The sequence below is a fragment of the Anser brachyrhynchus genome (genome assembly GCF_964034855.1).
Source record: "Anser brachyrhynchus genome assembly, chromosome: 1".
Lineage (NCBI taxonomy): Eukaryota > Metazoa > Chordata > Aves > Anseriformes > Anatidae > Anser > Anser brachyrhynchus.
This window is the reverse complement of record NC_137694.1, coordinates 185865670-185888619: the sequence shown is the minus strand read 5'-3', so window position 1 is coordinate 185888619 and position 22950 is coordinate 185865670. Positions and strand designations below refer to the sequence as shown.

General features: G+C 34.4%; 1 protein-coding gene across 15 annotated transcripts in view; it reads right to left on the bottom strand.

Annotated features, from left to right (window-relative positions):
• POSTN (periostin) overlaps positions 1-22950 on the bottom strand; it is a 35069-nt gene that overhangs the window by 5620 nt on the left and 6499 nt on the right. For 2 of the 15 annotated variants that reach the window (XM_080552088.1, XM_080552097.1), the window contains exons 3-21: positions 21632-21696; positions 19738-19895; positions 18967-19131; positions 17935-18081; positions 16294-16435; positions 15284-15496; positions 14979-15113; positions 13963-14111; positions 13303-13439; positions 12496-12626; positions 9496-9626; positions 9214-9316; positions 8757-8824; positions 8132-8177; positions 7183-7230; positions 3850-3945; positions 3196-3285; positions 1566-1643; positions 1042-1122 (exon numbers count right to left, since the gene is read on the bottom strand). In XM_080552088.1, coding sequence (XP_080408214.1) covers positions 1042-1122; positions 1566-1643; positions 3196-3285; positions 3850-3945; positions 7183-7230; positions 8132-8177; positions 8757-8824; positions 9214-9316; positions 9496-9626; positions 12496-12626; positions 13303-13439; positions 13963-14111; positions 14979-15113; positions 15284-15496; positions 16294-16435; positions 17935-18081; positions 18967-19131; positions 19738-19895; positions 21632-21696 — 2183 coding nt within the window. The remainder of the gene's footprint in view (positions 1-1041; positions 1123-1565; positions 1644-3195; positions 3286-3849; positions 3946-7182; positions 7231-8131; positions 8178-8756; positions 8825-9213; positions 9317-9495; positions 9627-12495; positions 12627-13302; positions 13440-13962; positions 14112-14978; positions 15114-15283; positions 15497-16293; positions 16436-17934; positions 18082-18966; positions 19132-19737; positions 19896-21631; positions 21697-22950) is intronic. The other 13 variants (XM_080552098.1, XM_080552101.1, XM_080552096.1 and 10 more) reach the window with 9 other exon arrangements.

Genomic DNA, 22950 nt, shown 5'->3' with positions numbered 1-22950 from the left:
TTATCAACCAGCATGTTTTTGTTTGATGAAGAAACTGCTATGACATTCAGCCATCACTAAATTCTTGTGATTCTGAGGTTTAAGTTACATATACAGAAGAGTGCTTGTGAAAAGCTACAAGATTTAGTTCTGTGTACACATGGCTGAACTTAGTATGAGCTACTTAAGTAGTATTTGAGTTAGTAACTTATGAGAAAGTGAACATAATATGAATTCGATTCAGCTAATTTATGCCAGGAGAAATATCCATACATATTTTGAGCCTCTCACTCAGGTTTACATTGATCCTTACTAAAAGCACAATACTTGAATTCTCTTTTTTTATTCCCCATTGCTATTATAGATAGTGATTCTAATCTATACATTAAGCAGAAAACATTCCAAATTTATAGATAGATTAATTTCATAAGCACAAGTTTGTTTACCAGTTTTCTACAGCTACTGGTTATATACTGCCAAAACTGTTAGAATTAAGAGAGCAAGAAGGAAAGAAAACCGTTCTTTGGAACATTATATTTGAAAAGAGTTGAGGTTAATGCCTTGATATCCGTCACCTGTAAGCTTTGAAAGAGGGATGCTAAACATGCCTTTAATTATTAATTTGAGGGCAATGAATATTCATTTCTGGATGACTGATAAGTAAGGTGAATTTGGCCTATTACAATATTTTCTATTTCATAAATATTTTTCACAGATTTAAATTTGCTGAGTAAAAAGGTTCACAGCTAGTGGAATAAATCTTCATTGCTCCCCTGGGTTTTAATTAGATAACTTTTTAAAGACTGAGAAAACAATTAAATTTTTATCTATTTGTCATGACTGATATCATACCAAAATTAATTAATCAAACTTTGGCACTTGTTTCCTTTTTATGTGCATCTGGCACTTCCTGTATGTCATTCTTTTTTTTTTTTTTTTTTTTCCTATTGAAGTTTAATTTTTGCTAGATCAGTCTTTAAAATGTTGAACTAGACAAATCTGAGAGAGGTTTCAGTTATCATAACCTGTTACAACAAGGTTAGTTGTAATACACTGAATTACCTCCCTGCAGAAGTCTTTTGATTTCCTCATCTTCGAGTAAATGACCATCACCTTCAATAAATTTGGTCACCTTGGTAACCTCTGATAGGATACAGGTTATGGCAAAAAAATTGACAGAAAATATTTGACAATCCTATAACAGCATATTAATGACTTTATCCTGTTATAGCATTTTGCTGAATTACAAAAGTTATCTGTGGTGATATTATGTTCCACGCTAAATACTGAAAACACCATATTGCATGACAAGCATAACTTAGTATTTATTAGACCCAGGCAGTCTCAGTTCTAGAGCTGACTGGAATGTGAAGATCAGAGACTCAAACCAGAATATTAAGTTAGGCCATTTCTCAGCTTTTCTGGCTTAATCTCTGATTTTGCAGAGTGAACATATTTGATGAAAACACATTTGAGTATCCATTCAGTGATTACTTAAGTAATATCATACTGGTTTTATTGCTGTCATTGTTTGTTTGTTTTTGATTGTCTGTTTTTAAAGAAGAAAAGAAAACAAGGATACTAACCTTCTTCAAGAAATTTCTTTAATTTTTCTTCATTATCTGAACCACCTGCAGTAATTCTGGTATATTTTATTTCAGGACCTAGAAAAAATATGATTTTTTTTTTTTAAACAAGGACTTAACTTAGATATAGCACTATTGCCTTTTAAGTTATTTTTTTTTCCTCAATTTAACCATTATGATGATTCTGTCTTTAACATGCTTTAATCTGCTTTTATGTTTTTTGTTTTGTTTGTTTTACCTTTCACTGTGTCCTAAACTGAAATGAAAGAGGACTACGAATAGCTTAGAACTATTCAGACAAGTAAGTAGGCAAATTTAACATAGTAAACATCTGCTCACAGTTTTAATAATTTTGTTGTATTAGGTCACAGATCAGGTATTTCCTCATTGTAAAATGGTCTGGATCCACTGTTGTAAAAGATGTTACTAATGTTGTAACAGCTATGAGTCATTTGAGAGTTTAGTGCAGAAATTCTTTATCAGTTTCTATTACAGAGAGAAGGAAATTTCAGGTCTGGAATGCTGGCATCATGTACATGATAATGACTATTTCATGTGGGCTATTATTGAAACTTGCAGTTCAGAAATGAGAAAATAATATTTTCTCTCCCAGAAATTTTCTGTTTTGAAAAATTATCCCTGATTTATTCAGAAACTACTGCTGTCTTTTTCACTGTTATAGTCATTTCATTCAGTTGCTTTCACTGTAGTAAATAGTTGCATGAGAATAACTTGCCTGGTTTCTTATTTCTCTCTTGCTTGAATGACTTAAATTGATTTTTTTCAGGATAAACTCAATACAAAGACTTTCTGCTAAGTCAATATTTCTGTAACACAGTCTTTCCTTTGCAACTGTTCTTGCAGACAGTATTTTAACTACAGTATACAAGATAGTATTTATCCAAGGGAATCAAATGTGTTAGCAGAGAATTTGTGACTGTTTAAATATGCCTCAATCTACTCACTTCAATTTCTGTAAGTTTTCTAGGATGCTTAAACATAAAAATCTTCACAGTAGGTCAAATGTAACTGAAATTGGCCAAGGAGATTGAAAGCTACTGTACAAAAAGATAAAGGGACAGATGCTCATTACTTTTGTTCTACATTAGCACTAAACAAATGTCTGCCTTTTGGATGTCAGAAAAAGATAGTCTCACCTTAAAAAGAAACAGTTATTTTATTTTTATTATTTTTATAATTATATATTTTTTTCCTCAACTGAGTTTCAAGGAAGCCTGGAAAAACATGCAAAAGTAGGTGTCTACACACTGAAGGGCTAGTGCTGGTCAGATGAAGCCTACCTGGAGATATACAATACAAGTAACCTAAAAATTCACAAGCACACAAAAAATAAAAATAAAAATCTAAAATAAGACAGACTGAAAAATGCAAAAGAATAGTCTTAGCCTGAAATGGTATACATATGTATATCTATCAGACATATATAATTCTATATGTATATGTGTACCAGACACTGAAAATCTGAGCTATACAATCTGAGCTATACATGGCAGTGGGAAGTAGCAGGAGGAAAATTCACCTCCTCAGGAAATGCATTTTAGGCATTAGGACAGGACTTAAGATGTTCTACTTTTGTATGTAATGGAGAACTTCACTCAACATGAATTACCTTGAATAATTCTTTCTTCTGTTACCTTTTTCTCTGTCACTTCCACAGGCCGCCCATCAATGATTTTGGTGTATGTTTTAATAATTGGTTCTACAAGGATTTTTAAATTGAAGATATTAATAAAGTGATTAGCAGTGTTACACTTGCTGGTTTTGAGACACCAAAACTTAATGAAGCACACAAGGAACAACCACAGAATATTTTAAGAAAAAATAAAAACACTGAGTAGACCAGGAGCTGTTTGTCCCAAATTTAAGATGACTACATGCTATTTTCTTTGAAACCACCCTAGATATGAAATCCTTAAAGCTCCTAGCAAAGCAAGAAACAAAGTTGATTTATTTGTCCGATAATGCTGCCTTTCTATCACAAGAATCACATCCTGCATTTTTGACTGCAGGACAACAATCAGCAAATAACTGAGACAGGCATTATGTCAGCATGCAGAACATTTCTAACACTGTCTTGACTGTAGCTATTAGGTACAGCTAAGGAAAAAAAAATAAAATTGCCATACTTCCAGAAGGTCCTGTTAAAAATAAGTCCATTGTCTAACATACCACAGAAACCACCTGCACTCAAGTAAAAACAGTCCAGGAATAATTTATTTCAGATTTTAACTAATGCAAATTGAGTTGCTGAAAGCATACCAACCTCCATGTATCACTTTAGTTATTGTCTCCCCTTCCCTGACTATTTTGAACTCAGGTTCCCCTTCAATTAATTTAGTGAGCTGTGTAATAGATGGGTCTGTGACACAAGGAAAAAACAACATGTTACAAATAGTCATAAAAATATTTACGGTATTCCACAGGACTGAGATGAAGCTAGCATTATCACCCCTACCCTAATAAATCAGATGACCATAATGGAGAAGCCATAAATCTGAGATGGAGATGACCATAAATCTGAGAAGCCGTCTGCAGCAGTGGCTGTACAATCTCGTACTTCCTCCCATGCTGTCTTAAATTTAGATCCTGTTGTGCACTTACTATTTACAAATTTTGTTTTTGTGTATTGGGTATTTTTAACATCTGTTGACAAGTGTCAAACACAGATCCTCGGCAGCTGAAAGGAAGCTTTCTTGTATATATATTGGTAAAATGCCTAAACTGAGGCATTGCTGGAACGTTCTGCTGGGTTTTCATTTATTTATCTATCTTTTTATTTATTTATTTTTATTTTAAGCTAGACAGACTTAGGCAGTGGGCATATAGCCTAAAATAAAATAAAATAAAATAAATAGATTCAGAGATCAGCTGGGTAGGTTGTAAGGGTATTTGTCAGCAGTAATGACTACTGCCCTCTGAGTTTCATGGCAGATGTCATCTTGATTTCAATGGCCAAAACAAATAATTTGGTAATCTCTTATTCTTGTGCAATCCCCACAGATCACACTGATACAAATATATCTCTGTTTGGCAGGCTGGAGATAGACACCTAAAAAAATGAAGAACATACCTCTGATGCAGTTAATTAACTGACTAACATAGTGTTTTAGTTAAGCTGGTTTTGTAACACTTCCCCTATTCCCTGCTCAGAGTTAGAAATATAACACAGCCCATCTTTCACATGTTCTTGTGGTCCCTTAATAATATTTCTTTAAAATATTTCTTTAAATTATTTCATGTAAAAGTTGATTTTGCACAGAGGTTTTTTTTCTTTTTTTTTCTTTTTTTCTTTTTTTTATAATCAGGATTTAATAATAGCTTTTGAATACATATGCCTGGGATTGAATTGCTGAGAGCAGTATGATTGAGGCTTACTAGTGTCCGTCAACAGTAACAAATTGAAGCATAAGTTTTTGCAGCAGAAGATGATTGTACAGGTTAGATCTCAGAGCTAAGTAATTCGTTTATTTGCTGCAGATGTGATGATATGATAGGACCATAATGATTCCCAGTTATTACAGAACTCAATCTACTCTCAGTTTTAAACAGCTGAACTATTGCCTTTTCTTTTATTTTTTTATTTTCTAAGGAGTCTGATAGAAAAATATTCATAAATTTTGTAAAGAAGCAATCTTAAAAGACTCTTTGGGTTGCTTCTGTTCCAAATTCAGAGGTAATTTTGTATGTTGAGATATTAAATGCCAACATACATTGAGAGAAATTATCAATGTTAGTGAAAAAAAATCAAAGATATTTATTAATGTTTATAAATCCTTCACAAAACAAAACAAACTTCTAATTTATTTTACCTTCCTATGTGACTTATACCGTAGATGCATGCAGAACCTGTATTTTCCTGTATTTCCTAGTCAAGGATCAATCTTTTAAACATTCAATACACTAAGATTTGGGTTTCAACCAGATTTAACTGTTGAGATCTCTTTGAACTTGTCTATGTATGGGCAATGAAGCACAACTCAAGTAGATATCAGCCTCTAAAAAGACTTGGGATTTATTTTATTTTATTTTATTTTAAATGAAATCTCCCATCATGATCTGCTGGAACTTCTTGACATATGTTGCAAAAATTAACATGCAACGCTGCCAGATTTTTTTATTTTTTTTTTTCAGACAATTGCGGGCATATGTGGTCTTGATGGGAGCTGCCAATCACTACTGTTACTGCTAGCAAGCTCAGAAGGGCCTAAATTGGCATTATTAGGATTATTTCTGAGTCATCAGCAGGAAGACTGTGCTGGCTAGAGATCCTTCTTTGAACAGGGTCCCAAAGCAGAAGTACTGTACTGGCAGTGGAAAGGAGTGACTCTTCAGTGCTCACTAACACCTGAAACTTTTTTTTTTTTGTTTGTTTCCCTCTTTAGTGAAGAATGCTTAGTTGTACATTTGTACAGATATATACAAACATATAGCTCAGACAGTCATTTATCATTTTTTCTCATCTTCCAAATTTTATGAAAATTGCCTAAACTGTCTGCCCTGTCTCTGGATTTAACCTAGAACAGGTTCATCCAGAAAGTGATTCACCTTCATCTTGTGAAGACTAAGATATTTGGATAATTTATCACATAGAATCATCTGCTAATTTATATTGCTTTGTAGCTCTGATTTCATGCTGGAGACTAGGCACCAAGGATTAGTATATATATATATGTATATAGTATCTAGTGCTAGGTGGGACAAAGCACAAACAAATTGTAGAGCAAGTAAGCTCATGCCATTTCTGCTGGGAGAAAGTCCTCAGAGAAACACAGAAACAAAGTTTAATCAGTTTGGATAAAATATCTGGAAGATATTTTCAAGTGCCTTTGTTCTCAGTTGAACTTTACCAGATTCTTTTTTAGCATTTTCATTTCAGAAGAAAACTGGAGCACATAAGGGGTGACACTGGCCTAGTGAAACTAATGATGTTTTACTTAAGACATGAATCACAAGTGGTTTTACAGTCCCAGCCCAACTTTTTGTTCTCTTCAGTCCCACAACTAATCTTTAACTCATACTTTTGCCACAGAGAAATTGAAAAGAAAGTTTGGTTAACTGTCCTTTCCAGGCATCTGACAGATATTGGTATTTAGAACTGACTGAAAACTGTAGAGAAATTAACTGTTTGTTTGTTGTTGTTCTTGATTTTTGTTTGTTTGTTTTTAACTTTAATGTATAACTATTCTACTTCATTTTTTAAAATAACTATTTTAATAAAAAAATGGAAACATTTTAATTATAGAATCCAACTTTCTATATACTTTATATAAAATATAGTACTATTTGGGGCATTTTAAATAAATTGTTTGGGATAAAAAAGACTTTTAAAAAAACACATCTTAAAAATGCCCATACAAAAATTAAAAAAAAAAAATCCAGTTGGGGAGAGCAACCATGGGAAATCTTTAAATACAAAATATTTCAGCCAGTTCTAATTGCAATATTTGTATCTTTGCTTTCCTGGCAAAGTACAGAACAACCCAGAGTTGTTATGTGAAAAATACATTCTGTTAAAGAAATAAATGCAATATATATTCTGTATATGTATACCTATATGAACATATACAGAAATATATATTGGAAGGGCCCCATTTACCTTCCTTTCTGATGATGGGCTGGACGTTGCTTTCAATTATGTTAATTTCTGAAAGTATAGAAAATGGAATATAAAACATTCCATTCTTACATTTTCTTTATGGTAATGATCAGTTAAATTAGGTCTGGTCATAAAGATGTAAATAAAGTCACAGATATTAATGGAAGGCAAAGTAAATCAAAAGGCTCTAGAATATGAATCTCAGTTCTGTTTACTAAATGGTACTGTATACACACAAGTTACCTGCAGACAGTCTACTGATGTGCTATTTTCCTTTGTTTGTACCTCATGAAACCCAGAGGTAATGAAATCCATGACAATGTAAGATACATAATAATAACGGCTTGTACAATTCCCTGCATAAAAATCTGTATAATTCCCTGGCGTATCTTAAACTTGAATCTTACTCTTTTTGTTTCATTGGGGAGCACACCTGGTAAACAGAGGGCTTTTACTCCTTATAGAGGAAATGGCTGAAGCAACTGCCTCCCATACAAAACCCATATATGCATGTATAGAAAACAGGTGGAAAAGGTACACTTTGCTCCTCTGGAAGCATTTATGAAAAAGAAAGCAACTCAATGCATAGTTTGGTCAGTCCTGGAGAGTCTGTGAGGCAGTACGACTGCTGTGCACCGAGCACTGAACCTTGGCTAAAACCTGAAAAAAAAAGTCTTTCCCATATGTATCTTGCCTATCCCAAATTGCAGAAACAGGTTACTTTAGGGACAGTTCCCTGTTGAGAATCTGGAAAGGGAAAAAATACATACAGTAGCACAACAACCAAAAACATTCTTCTTTGAGTCTTTCTCTTCCTGTGGTTCCTTGGCCCACTTTACTTCACCATAAATTGCTTTCTTTATGATTAAAGATCTACAATTCAGATTGGAATTGACAAAATTTATAAATCAATCTTAAACCCATCTGGAAATATATAAAATGAACTTACTGTAAAATGTCAGTGGAATCTCTTTGAAGGTACTGTCACGAACAAACTATAAATACAAAAAAGTAATTTCAAAATTTGAAAGAGCACTTACATTCTTATTTTCTAATGATTGTGTATAGAATTCACAGCTTCACTGATCTATAAGTTAGGTTATGCTATTTAACTAAGTTCTTTCATTCATGTTTGAAATATAATGTAAGTTGAAAAGGATATGTAACTGAGATAGACAAGGATGCTTCTTTTTAATCTAGAGTTGTTGAAGCTAATGGGCTAAATTGTATAGTAATTGAGCTATTTGATATTTCCCTCAAAAACTGATTGCCTCAAGGGTTTGGAAGTGACTTATGCTGCTGGAGTGATAAAGGGTACCTGAAGCAAAGAGTGGATTTAGGCCAGTTCACACTGGAGTTGCCCATATGCAAATGTTCTACAATTATGTGGTGTTGAAAAATGTAAGTTCTAACTGTTGAGTGCAGTGTATCATCCAAATTACACTTGGGTAACTGGGAGCTACTAGATGTGTTGCCTGCTGAAGAAACAGAGAGCCAAAGAACCATTTTTGAATAATGTACATGGTTTCATAGACCTTGCCAAAAAGACAATGGGATCATCATTTAAAAAGTACCTTGATTTGTATGTACTTGATCAACTTCTTCAGGATTGTGAGCAGTTGATCATTTCCAACAGGCAGATCTAAGAAAAGAAACAGGTATATAAGAGGAAACATACATCTGTATTCACTTTACTTTCACTTACAGTGATAATGCAATGTAAAACAATCTCATAAACTCACACTCATATGGATGTGTACACATGAGTGTTATGTGTAGATATACATTCTTCTGTACTGGGGAAAAAATAGCCCTAAGCATCTTGTCTTCCATGTATTTGACTTTCACAAAATTTCCAAGAGTTTCCATGGTTTCAGGCATTGCATAAAATGAGCAGCGATGTAAATTTTCTGTTTCCTATTTCACATTGGAATTGTCTCTTTAAAGTAAGTATCTTTTAAAATTCCTTGCACCTACATAACATGTGGACAGATTCAGAAATGTGTGTAAATTCCACGAACTAATACCCACCTGCTGGATACAGAAGTTTATCAATAACATGAATGACACCATTAGTTGCCATGAGATCAGATTCTCTTGATTTCAGTTCATTAACCAGAAGAGTATCATTCACCTGGTAAAGAACACATATTATCAGAGACATTAAAAAACAAACTGAAACCCTTAATGTCACTTTCAGATATATGCATCCCACTCTTCAATGTTAAACTGCAGACAATATCAAATTGCAGACACTGAATGTCAAATCTCCATTACAAGATTGTGTCAGGAATACTTTTTTAAACACTTAACTGTTTTCAAGTAGAGCTTCCCTCCTTGGATAGTTTTAAGAATGTTTGTCACACCAGGCTCAAAGCCACTTCCAATGAAAACTCCTTGTGTCAAGTGGTAAAGGAGAATGTTCCTGAGAGCATTTTTATCTCCTATTTAAAAAGAAAAATAAGGAATACAAGTAATGAGTTAAAATAAATAAATAAATAAAGCAAGGCATAAAAACTAAATTGTACTAGATAGTTCTTTTTGGGAAATACTAAGGATTCCCATAGGTTTGAGACAGAATTAAGCATAGTATGAATGAAACTAACAGAAATACATATATATTGAATTTTTTTCTTTTTTTTTTCCGTTATTATAATTTTAATAATCTTATGCCAAAAGGGACTCAACATAATTATAAACATGAGAACTACTATATAAAAGAGCAGCATTTTCTTATTATTTAGTATTATTTGCTTTTCTTTGCTTTCCCCTCTAATCAGGATTTTTCATTCCTTTTCTAATTGTGCTCTGTAAACACAATAATTTCAGGACCACTAAACAGTCTGCAGCATCAAGTATCACCAAGCTACTAGACAAACTGCAACCTTAACATCCTTTCAATTAAAGGGAACCATAGCTAACTGCTGGCAGAGAAATTAATGTAACTATTCTCTTGGGCGACTCCCTTCTGAGATGAATGGGGATAACTGACAACTCCCTCTATATACACATTTTCCCATCTCAGGCAGGACAAAGTTGCAGGAAGAACAGAAGAAGGTAATCTGGGATACTGGTCTTGACTATTCTTGCAGTCAAACTGAGAGGAAGAGAAGTTGAGAAAGCGGAGACAACCCTATTGTGAGTGTGATTTCTGTATTTCAAAGTTTGGTTTAATTCCTATTTTGGAAGAAAAAGCCACTAGAAAGGACTAGAAAAGGGCTAACAAGGCAAACGGATTCTGGAGTCCAAGTTAGAGTCATGCCAGGGCTCCCTGGAGCTCTGCATCCATGGAGGTTCAGAGTCTTGGATGAGCTGCAGGAACATCCACAGTCTGACCAGAAGACAGGGTACCAAACAGAGCAGTTTTAAAATACAAGTTCTTGTCATTATGTGGAATATTGACCATTCCATTGCATGTTCTTTATTAGTATTACATGTTGATTTTTCTTTCCAAGAGTTTCAACCTTGATGAAATGGCAATAAAAATACTGTGTGGTTATAATTGTTCTCTAGTGTCTCTCAGTGAACACTTTCCTTTTTCTGCCTTTGATTGCTAATATCAGTGCAATTCACTTTACTACTAAAGTTCAGTTAAATGATCCTTTTCACCTACTAAAATTAGTGCTGAGTTTTTGTGACTTTATTTATATATGTTTATTCATAGACAGCATCAAGTTATATACAAAGTCTAAATGCAACCATTTGAAAAAGCTGGTTTCACAATCAAATTTCTTTTGTTCTTTGTCACAATGGCCAGTGGTTATAAGTAAACTTTGTTTTTTCTCTTTATTGCAGATAAATATTTTTATAAATTCTTTGGAAAAAAAATACATATTTAAAAGCTTAATTTTTATAGAGAAAATAATATTATTTATTAAAAGAAAGCTAGGGTAAAATTCCAAAAAGCAATCTGACATAAAAAAAAAAAGGAGGGTAAAAATCAAAATTTCAGCTGCCAAAGAAAGTAAGTAGAAACTATGTCACAATGATAAGAGAAGCCAGTATATAAAAGCCCTTGAAAAGCTGAACATCAAATATAGTTGTATTCTGGACTGTAGAAATAATCCAAAATGACAGAGGCCTAGGGTACATCAAGTTGTGAACTGAAGACACAAAATAATAGGCCTGGTAAACTCAATTTCTTTTGTTTCTTTCTCAAGAAAAGAGAGTCTTAAAGACAAAAATTGAACTATAGGGTTTATCTAGTTACTTCAGTTCACAGCCCTGAGATGAGCTTCATTTGATTTTATAGCTATCTAATGTTGGTCATTTAGGTTATCTGTTAATTTACCGTTGATGACTAGAGACACAGCACACTGGAAGATACCACAATCATACCTTTATATGGCTAAGAGGGAATTCAAATTAACAGTGCCTCATTAGTGAGTTAAGGTCTGTGTAGAGCTGAGTTATGCTAGGGAAGCTGCTCTGAGATGAACTCTTTGAAGCCATTAAGGATTCATGGGATTTGGCTTCATATCTTTGAACTTTGGTTTGAACAGAGCAGAAGCAAAAAAAAAGTGACTAACTTTCTGGATGTGGGATTCAAGGTGACAGCTCTTCCCACGCCTGTGCGACAAGACAGATTCACGTTACCCTCAAATAAACTAAAAATATTTATAGTGTTGTGGCCACAGTCTAACCCTCTAGTGGGAAATCCTGAAGGAGAGTTTCAAGTTATTGGTGTGCATTCCTTCTTTTGCAAAAATGAAATGTTAAATGTTGTGAAAAATCTACACAATTCCAAAGCTTAAAGGTGTAATGGCATAAATTGGTATTTATATATATTCAGGATCTTTTTTTGTAGCACAAGTGGTGCTACAGATCACTGGATGGACGCAGAGAAGGGAAAAGACAGGAAAGGAAAGGACAGGACAGGAATGGAAATTCAATACTACATATTTTTATAATGTGATGGTTACAATAAGTATCTACATGAAGAACAGAAATTTGATGGACTCTGCAGTTTGATATATCTAAAGTAACCCTGAATGTTGTTATAGAAGTTGAAGTTAATTAAGTTAATTAAATGAATGCAGATTTTAACTTGGAAGGTAATTACACTTTGGAATCAACAAATGAGGTTAAATTTCAATTAAGGTTGGATTTTTTATTTTATTTTATTTCAATTTTTTTCCCCAAAAGATACTTTCTATATCACTGAAGAAGGAATTAATTTAGGGAAATCCCATGACCTGCTCCTTGCAGAAGGTTACCTGGTTTATCAGACATCTTTTATTTAAGAAATACACTAGCTACCTTTCCCATTAATTTCACCCTTGTTTATACATGTAGTATTGGTATGTTACTTACTTATCAATACATCCTTATCATCATCGGTCAAACCTTTAAAGGCATCATTAGTTGGAACAAACAGAGTCCATTCTCCAGGCCGTGACAGAACATCATCTAAATCTGCAGCTTTCACCAGACTGAGGAAAACACTGTTTAAAAAAGACAAACCACAAATACATTCTGTTGAAGTGTAGTAGCTATTCTCAAATCCAAGCACTTAGTCCCCTCATTTGTTCTGAAAGCACATCCATCTTCAAACACTCCTACAGTTTCCCAGAAATAAAGACAGTAGAGGAGATAAAATGAGAAAAATAAAGACTATCTTAAGAGTAGCAGACTGAGAAAAAATGATTTGAAAAATAAAAAACATTGGCAGCCTGGATCATAGAAGAATTCATGGAATAAAAACCCTACAGATCAAAGAGATGAAGGGAGGATGACAATGGTAGTCGCTCTCTCTGGAGGACTGACATACTTGCAGGCAGGGGACAGAAGTACACACTGGGAATATAGTATATATACAGCCTGCGATCATGCTGCACTAATATGGAATTGTATTACTGGTTAATTAAACCTTCAGACTCTGACGCATTTATAGCTCTGGATGTGTCATCCAATACCTTGTTACCGCTTGCTCCTCTCTTGCCTATGTAGCAGTAAGGAACATTTATTTATTTATTTATTTATTTATTTTCTTGAGGAGGTAATAACCTCTTTCTTGCCCTTCTTGCATCCCAGAAATCCAACATGGTCCACAACTATTTCTCAGAGCAGCTGTGCTTTATATATAGTTACCATCTGTAGGAAAATCTCAGTGCTACTCACCTAAAACGCTTATCATTTCTCAGCATTTCGTGCAATGTTTTTTCTGCTGGCTTGATGATCTGTCTGAAGACGTGAATAAAACCATTCCTTCCTTCTTTACTTCCTCTGACCATGCATGAATTTTCAACACATACAGCCTGATTAAAAGAGAAATGAGACACCTAAGTGCATCTATTCACAGAATGATACACATTTAAACATATTTAATGAATGAAATGGATGTGTATTTCCCAACAGGCTCCTGAGTTTAAAAATAATATTTATCTGGATTTCTGACAGTCAAATTTTATGTTCTTGACAGGAATTCTGGTATTGCTTGAGAAAACAAAAGTATCAAAATCTGGAGTAAGTTGGCAGGCTGCAAAGATTTCCAAACTTGATTTTCTGGTTTCCCTCTTTTTACTTAGTTCTAAAAACTAATTATATGAATTTATTATTAATTGAGTGACAAATCCGGAATCTTGTATTTTTTTGCCAAATGCAAAATTCCCATAACAAAGATTGGATTTTTTTTTTTCTAACTTAAAAGCTTAAAGAATTTTGCTTGACAGTGGTAATGGTAGATGTTGAAAGTTTCATTCAACTTTGTCTTTCATTCTTTTATACATCTTCATTTTCATAGTCAGAATACACATTGTTAAAAATGTCCCATTCACTTACTGTGCGATACACAAAGACTCTGAGCAGTTTTCCTCCAATTGTCTCCAGCTCTTGTCCGTTGTATAGTTCATTGAGCCCAATTTTCACTTTTATAATGTGATTCTGCAGGATTGTTTTAAGAAGGCGCTGATCCATCTGTAAGGTGTCATCTACAATGACAATTAAATATTTATATATAGTTATTTATATAGTGAACTTTCATTCAAGTAAGGTTAACTGTGGATATCTGTATTAGAAGACCATGGAAATATTAGATATTTCATTGAAATGCTTGAGTGACTTCCAATGACTTGGAAGGATCTATGTACAAAAAATCTATGTAACAAAAAATTGTTAAACAGTTTCTGTAAATTGCCCTTTCTCAAATTTAGAAACAATCTTTTGACACAGCCCTGATTATTACTAGAAATAAAATGCCAGATGTGTGCCTGCTCCAACTTCTGAATTACTGCTGAAGCTTATTCTTTCTGAATGTGCACCTGAAATCCTTCCCAAATTTGCTACTGTGGGGGTGGTTAATACACAGATCGTTGAGGAGAGCAGGCTGTTCGTGAGCTCATTCCTCCAGATATGCAGATATGTTCCAAGCATATTTGTATCAGTCTCTCTCTGCTTTAATGTACTAGAAAATACCAATATCCTTGTATAAAATTTGTGAGAATAACCAACTTGTGAATTTATGTAGGTAATGTAAAGATTAAGAGAACTGCCAATTCATTAGCACATTTCCTTTCCCACAGCCTGCCTGTGTGTATTTTGTATCTTATTTTAGTGAGAATATTTCTGTCAACAAAGGTACCACTAAAAAAAATATCTGTGCAGTCTGATGATTGCATTTGTTTTGTCTTTCTACTTGGTGTGCATTTTGAAAGGATTAAATAACTCACTCTAATTCTCAATTACTCTTTTTCCTCAGGACTTAGAACAAGTACTGGGTATTATTTGGAAGACTGTCAGAGTAGCATATATTCTTGTTTATTTTGATGTTCAGAGCATACTCTTTTAACTCTACTAACCTGAGAAAGCACCATTCAGAGGTGCCAGGAGAGTGTATTGGCCTTCTGGTCTTAGAGAAGATGCCAGTCCCAGCTGTGCCACCAGGTCTGTAAAAGTAGTCTGCTGGGCACCCCCAAGCTCAATGACCTGCTTGGCTGCAAATAAAGAAACAAGAAGAAGTATTTTAACACACCTTTTATTTCTCTTCCTGATCTGGATTTTCCATGGTTTCATAATCTTATTAACGGCAATACACGTGAGGGAATCCAGGGGGGTTCACAGAAAACATCTTCAGTTTAAGAAGTTTGTCATGGACATTACTAACCAGAATCAGGAATTAGCACTTTATCAATGAGGTGGATAACGCCATTGCTTGTCACAATATCCTTGCGTTTCACCATCTTTACTCCATTCACAGTCAGAGTTTCACCATCACAGCCAACTTCAAGTGTGTTTCCTTCCAAGGTTTCATAGACAGCTCCACCCATTATGGCTTCAGAGCACTGAAGAGTATTTAAAATATGGAACTTCACAAGAGCTTTAGGGAAAAGAGCAAAAATTTCATACATAGATGTTTAGATACACATAGTCCATATACATATTATATATATAGTTCATATACAGGTTTTGTAGAATGTTAAACTACTGATGTAGTTAATGAAGTTAATTAGGTTCTTCAGATAATCTTGTGATTTCCCTGGCATATTCTCTCTTACTAGGTCCTCAACAGAAGGCACTATATTACAGTACTAATGCAGGTATTACTTGCAAGGAAGTCAACAAGAATATTGCTTCAGTAACAAACAGGATGTTAAGTACTGAAATGTACTCATTCCCAGCAGAATTAATTTGGATGAAGGTTCATAATTTGAAATACTTACTGATGAGAACAAAGATGGACGACTGGAAGCAGGAGTGGTTTGCATTTTTGTTTAAAATGAGGTAATCTCAGACTCACTTATTCACAGTAAAGAAGCCTTCAATTTCTGAATGGTCTGTATGAAAAGGCTGCTCATGAAAAAGCTACGAATGAACCCCCAAATTCAGATAGCTCTTCATTTCTAGAGGCAGGAATCTCTATTAGAACTAGGGAGTTGAACATCAAAGTACAGCTAGAGACATTAGAGTGCCTGTATTTTCATAGTTTCCTTTAAAATGTTCTGGAAAGTAAATTTTCATTTAATTTGAATCATTAGGTAACTGACAAAGTCAGAAGAAATAACTCCTCCTCCTGTAAAAGTACAGGTGCTGAATTTCAGTGCTACAAGGATAATGTGGTTTCTACATCCTGATTTACTAACCTGTATCCTTCTTCTGCAAGAAAAGTTTACATACCTTCAGAGGCCACCTTGTCACCCATGATCCTCTCTAAGATTCCCCTTGGAAGACTCTCAAAAGCTTCATTAGTAGGAGCAAAGAGTGTGTAATGACCAGGCCTTCCAAGAGTATCCAAGACATCTGATGTAATTGCAGCAGCCTAAAAAATAAACTTGGTTATTAATGCTTGTTATTTAAAGCATTAGCTTAGCCATGTAGACACAGGAAAACAACAAAAAATGGACAAAAAGCTCACTCCTTTTATTCCCTAATTTAGAATTCTGGAGTAGTCAAATCTTGCTCTTTAAGAGTAATATTGAGTTCATACTGAAAACTACAGAGTTATTCATGAGAGCTCACAGGCAGCATTTCGCACAAAACTTCTCATGTGTTTTCACTTAGTACCTAGAGTTCTTTACTGTGACAATGAGAACAGTGTTATAGAAAGACGTGTTAAAAGTGAAATGACGAACATGAATAAAAAATAATTCTGTGGGAAAAAATGTACCTTGATATGATGAATTCCCTCCTTAAATTAGCACACACTAGCCAAATTCTGATAGAACTGACAACAGGGCACAAATTATTATTTCCTAAATTTTTAAATGAAAAATGTGAACATGTAGGTTTTGACACATTAGATTAACGCAATGGTCTATTAACAAAATTAACTTCTACCTGGAATAATAAAAAGTGTGTTACAGTTGGAATAATAAAAAATTACACCTGGAATAATAAAAAAATGTGTTAAAGTTTTTTTTTCAAGCTGAGTTAGGCCAGTACATAAGTAAGTAGAAAGTAATAGGTAAAATGTCATCTAGGATTAGGTGAAAAGGTCTTGCTTAGAGTTCATGGAAGTTAAACCCAAATAGAACGTGTAGAAGAAAGAATGCAGAAGAAAATGTAGAAAAAAAAGTCTCTTTTTTTCAACTGAAGAGTAGACAAGACTTGTTTTAGCCCCAGTTTTTTAAAGGAATTAAATGTATATGGTTGCCTGGAAGTGCAATGGACTGGGTTTAGAGAATTCAGGCGGTCTTTTCCACCTTTATGTCTCTGCATTTAAAATAGTTTTGAATTTTAAGAGGAGATGAAGAAGGGAAGAGAACAAAAGCTATTTGCAAAACCATGACATATTTTGTTAAATGTGCAGCGTGAAATCCTATTATGCTAAGAAGACACATCTGGAAGAAGAATAAATTAGACACTTGGACAGAAAGTAAGCTGGTTCCTCCCTGCAAGAAAAATCCATGTTTTCCATGGTGCTCTGAAACTTGCTATGAGCAGATTCTGGAAAAAAAATTTACCATATTCTGTGATGCATTTCAAAATTATTCTTATTTACCTAGCACCAGACACTGTAACTTATGCTCATATGTTGCGTTACCTCACTACTTGAAGAAAGGGCACACTTTTTAAGGTACAGTGACATGATCTGTCCTATTGATGAGGTACAAGATCCACAAAAGAACACAAGAGGACTCCTTACATAAAATACACTTGTTCTTTAAATAACTAGCTTTGCAATATTAGTAGGAATCCTTTATTTGATTTATTTCTCTCTGTTATTGAATACTCTTCTTACTTCCAGGCCTTCAACGCAAATAGAAAAAAAGAAGAAACTACAAGACCAGAAAAGTGTTTCTATTTTTGTCCACTTACTCTGAGAGACGAAAGATCATCCTCTACTTCAATGAAATCTTGAATGGTATTTCCAACAGGAGTCAGGACGCGGTCAATAACATGAACAACACCATTGGTAGCAATCTGGTTGCCATGGATGACCCTGGCACAGTTAACGGTAACAACCTATGTTTGAGGAATCAAGCAGTAGACAATTAAACATTCACTTGATCATACACTTGGAATCGGATTCTTACAGACTGGCCACACATGTATTGTACATAATGTGTTCACTGAGTTCTTTCTGGTTTTATTTTAAATATCAAGTAAAACCTTGCAAGATTTAAGAGGCTGACTGAACTCTTCTAGAAAGCATTCAGCTAGCAGCAGATTAATGCAGGATACATTGATTTCATATTCACGTTTTATTTGTCATTGCAATCCTTATTCTTCAGACTTGCTTTCCATATCTGGTTAATATGACGATCGTATTGGTTTTTACTGATGTAAATTGTAGTATAGCATAAACATTTCCATGCATTTTAAGAAAAGATGGGTAAGAAAAGATGGGTAACATGACTGGGAGCTTTTTAACATTTATAAAAATGAAACTCTTTCTGGAAAGTAATGGATACCTGTACCATTACAATCTTAAATGCTTCTACCATGCAGTCCAATTCAAATAAAAGATCTGATTTAATTAAAGACCTGATTTAATGTTATTTTGTAAATAGATAAAGAGTACTATCAAATTTTGCCCTCAGATCTATGATGATGATATATTTTCACTATGAAAGGCTTTGTCTTCTATGGACCAAGTTCATTCTCATTTGAACTTTGATTTTTAAACAGTAAACAGCACATATTTATTAATTCTTTCTTGGCGATTAGCCTGCACAGCAAACTGATTTTTTTCAAGAGACCATTTAATTATTTTTATCGGTGACAACTGACTTGCTAGATGCTAATCTTTCCAAAACCAATATTCTTAGCTATAGAAGAAAATAAAGGAACAAACAATGGCTAAAATTGAATTATTATATTATAGAAAACTTATGTAAAGAGACTTACCCCATTAGGATAATGGTTAATAAGCAATTTCTGGCCATTATACATGGACACTAATGTCATGCCATTCTTAAGATCTTTTGTCAACATGCGCTTGTTTACCATATGGTGGTGGAGAGCATTATATAATTCAATATTTACATTGTCAACCAAATTCCTGTGAATTTCCTGAAGAAGAAAGGATTTTAATTAATTAGATTTTTCAAGAGCATTCTTCCACTCAGAAAGATGTACATATTGCTTTACCTTAACATATACTTTCAATATAGTTGACAGATAATTCCTATATGACTTCAATATCTATCAGTCTGGCTCTGTTTAGATAATGCTTTGGTCTGACTTGCTCACAAATGGAAGACAAGAGGTCTCATCAAAGAGAAGTCATTGAAGGTATTTTGGCTCAATGTTTATTTTAACTAAAAGCATTACTAAAAGGAGGACACCTGAGTCACTGTCAAACCATGACTGTACTCTACATTATGTACTTGCTGGAATTCCTGTTGTTTTCCTCAAAACTATGCTAACACTAACAAGATTAAAATTTGACATGCAAGTGCTTAAATAAGAACTGCTTACTGTTGACTAGTGTTACTGAAAATAAACTCAGATGTTCTAGCTTCAGTAATGCACATTACATGTACATTTCTGTATTATAACTATTGTCCATTTATATCTAAAATCTCATTATCATTTCCAGTCTAGTTTATTGCATCTAAAACATTACCTGAAAAAAAATAATACTTAAAACACATGCTCAAACACACACACACTTACTGAACTTAATTGCTCCCATGCTTCATTGCTTGGTGCAAAGAAAGTGAATGAACCTCGTCCCTCAATCTCTTCTCTCAGTTTTGACATGTCAGAATACTGCTGAGTGGAGGTAGCTCCCACAATACCAAGTGTACCATATACATGATCAATAGGAGCAACTAAAACAGAAATTAACAAAAATACTGTAAATTCTTCAGTCAGTTTCTCATGACCAAGTCTAATTTACTTCTTTTGTTTGGACAATGGTATTGGCTTTATGAAACTGTTTAAATCAATATTAAAACATGCTTGTATTAAAATTCCATTATCAATGTAATCCAAATCCATCCAAACACATCTGCTTGTTATTTATTTTCTGGTTTGCATAATGAGCTGAAAAATTAGATCAAACAAAACCAAATATTGTTATGTTTTCTTTAGAAAAGATGTCTTGTTTGCGCTAAGCTTAACCTGAAGTGGGAACCTATCCATTTGGGACCTTTGAGAAAGGACATGAGTCAATTCTATCTACAGTCACAAAAATTGCAATGGAGTGGGCATGGTGAAACAGAATTCTTTTTGTGAGGCCTCCTCCAGTGTTGGGCTTGCGCAGATATTGATTCAGCCAGAGGGTAATAATGGTCATAGACTCACAGTTAAACCACTGCCACATGAGAATAGGATGCATATCTCCTAATTCTATGCATCTACAAGTCAGGCATTGATGTGTGAGCTAGTTGTCCCTGGCTGTTTTTACAGTTGTGGAGAGGAACAGGCAACTTTAGAGTATGACCAACCTCTTTCCAATGTAAACATCTGAAGTGACATGAATTCATCTAAACAAGATGAACTCTGCCTTAGATATGCCTTACTTTATTAGTGAATGTAAAAAGAGCAGCACAGATATAGTGTTCTAAAGCATGCCATTTCAAATTATTCTTTCCTGTTGCAATTAACTTTATTTATGCAAAATAGATCACCAAAACCAGGAGAAATTAAGATTTCCTGTCTTCATTTTCACCCCTTCTTAGTTTATTTAAAGTCTATAACACACTTTTAGTTAACAAGATTCAAGTGTTCTCAGGCAAAGAAATAAACAGAATTTAGATAAGCCACATTTCATGTCCTAGGTTTTTGACCTCACTGGTATGCTTTAGGTTACTCTGGAGTGGGAGGGGAATAGGAATAAAAATTCACCTTCAGTAGCTTTGGGAACTGAGGAGTCTACCTCTTTTTTCCAACCCAGCAGCTAGAAGCAGCCTTGGAATTCAACTTAAACTGCACGACCACATTCAATGGAGGCTCATTTTTAACTGTATTGACAGTATGCAAATGAGCCTTTGTATTCTTAGGCAATATGATAGAATCATAGAATCATTAAGGTTGGAAAAGACCTCCAAGACCATCTGGTCCAACCATCCCCCTACCACCAATGTCACCCACTAAACCATGTCCCTAAGCACCACGTCCAACCTTTCCTTGAACACCCCCAGGGACGGTGACGCCACCACCTCCCTGGGCAACCAATTCTAATGCCTGATTACTCTTTCTGAGAAGAAATGTCTCCTCATTTCCAACCTGAACCTCCCCTGGAGCAACTTAAGATCATTCCCCCTAGTCCTATCACTAGCTACCTGCGAGAAGAGGCCAACCCCCAGCTCCCCACACCTTCCTTTCAGGTAGTTGCAGAGAGCAATAAGGTCTCCTCTGAGCATCCTCTTCCCCAGACTAAACAACCCCAGTTTCCTCAGCTGCTCCTCATAGGACCTGTGCTCCAGGCCCTTCACCAGATTTGTAGCCCTTCTCTGGACATGTTCCAGGGCCTCGATGTCCTTCTTGTACTGAGGGGCCCAAAGTCTCCTGTGTTGTAAGGATTCTCATATACTGATTCATCCATATGCAAATTAGCCTGTACCTGCAGGACATCCTCTCATACCATCCATCTTCATATACCCAGGACAGCACTCGTATAAGACAGTTCTGTGGAATATAAATGAAAAACATAATTAAGTAACATACAGGACAATTGTATACAGATTTTAGCTTATAGCCTCATTTTTTATTTTTAATTATTAATTTTGCATAGCTAAGTATACACTCTTGATATTCATGGCCTTTTTATCATTTGACCTATTCTGTGTACATTACAAATTAGTTGTTTTAGTAAATGCAGAGCTTTTGAATTTACAATATGACTGCAGTCGTTAACTGAAAGGAGGGAACATGGCAGGGAATGTGGATATCATGCAGAGTTATGAAAAGATAATGTAAATAGAATAGCAGCTGAAGAAAATTAATTTGATGGGTCTATTTTGAAAAGATTAGATGGGACTGAGGAAAAACAAAAAAAAAGATAGCAGGGACAGTGAGAGGAACTGTTATAAGCAGGGTTGTAAAAGGAAATAAAAAAATTAAGCTGAAAATAAATTTAAATGACAAAACTATGTGAGGTAACCTGCATACTGGATATAGGAACTTAAAGGGTAGTGAAGAAGAAGGTTCTGTGGATTTTATGGTGAAAGAAAGTGGGATGGCAGAGCTCCAGTGTATCAAAGAGGACTTTGAAGAATCTCAGGAATGAGGGAGAGAACTAATTAAGAACAGATATAAAGCAGGTCATAGAAAATAAAATGACTAAAGACAGGATAGGTGGACTTGAGGGAAAGTTCCCTTGTAAATGTATTAAGGATGAAAACCAGATTGTAACAAACCATGAACAGAGTTAAAAGAGCATGCCATCACAGTATACTTAAAATTTATCAATAGAACAGACTAAGAACTTTTATATAATGATATCAATAAAATATTCCCATTTTTGAGCATGTATAAGCTACACAGAGCAGCAAACCAGGGCTAACTGATAAGTCTGTAGTTTAACATTCAACTTAGCTCTGAAGTCAATCGGATATAATGTCTTCTTAATTAATATGACAGAAACAAAAGCTCTACCATAGACTTGCTTGAAAATTCTCTCATAAGAAAGTGCAACTTCACTAAATTTAACAGAGTTATCACTGAGTTGATTTTGGCCATTACAGGCAGGGAATATCAACAAATTATATCAGGTCTAAATTATGTAGACCTTATCAAGGTCTAAAGCATATTTTAAACTTCCTGACTTTACATTTCAGATACTTCTTTTCAAACTATGGTACACTGTGAATGACAAGGAAAATTTGCCATCATGGTTTTACATAATAGTCTTATTTTTATACGTGTGGCTTATGTTGGCAG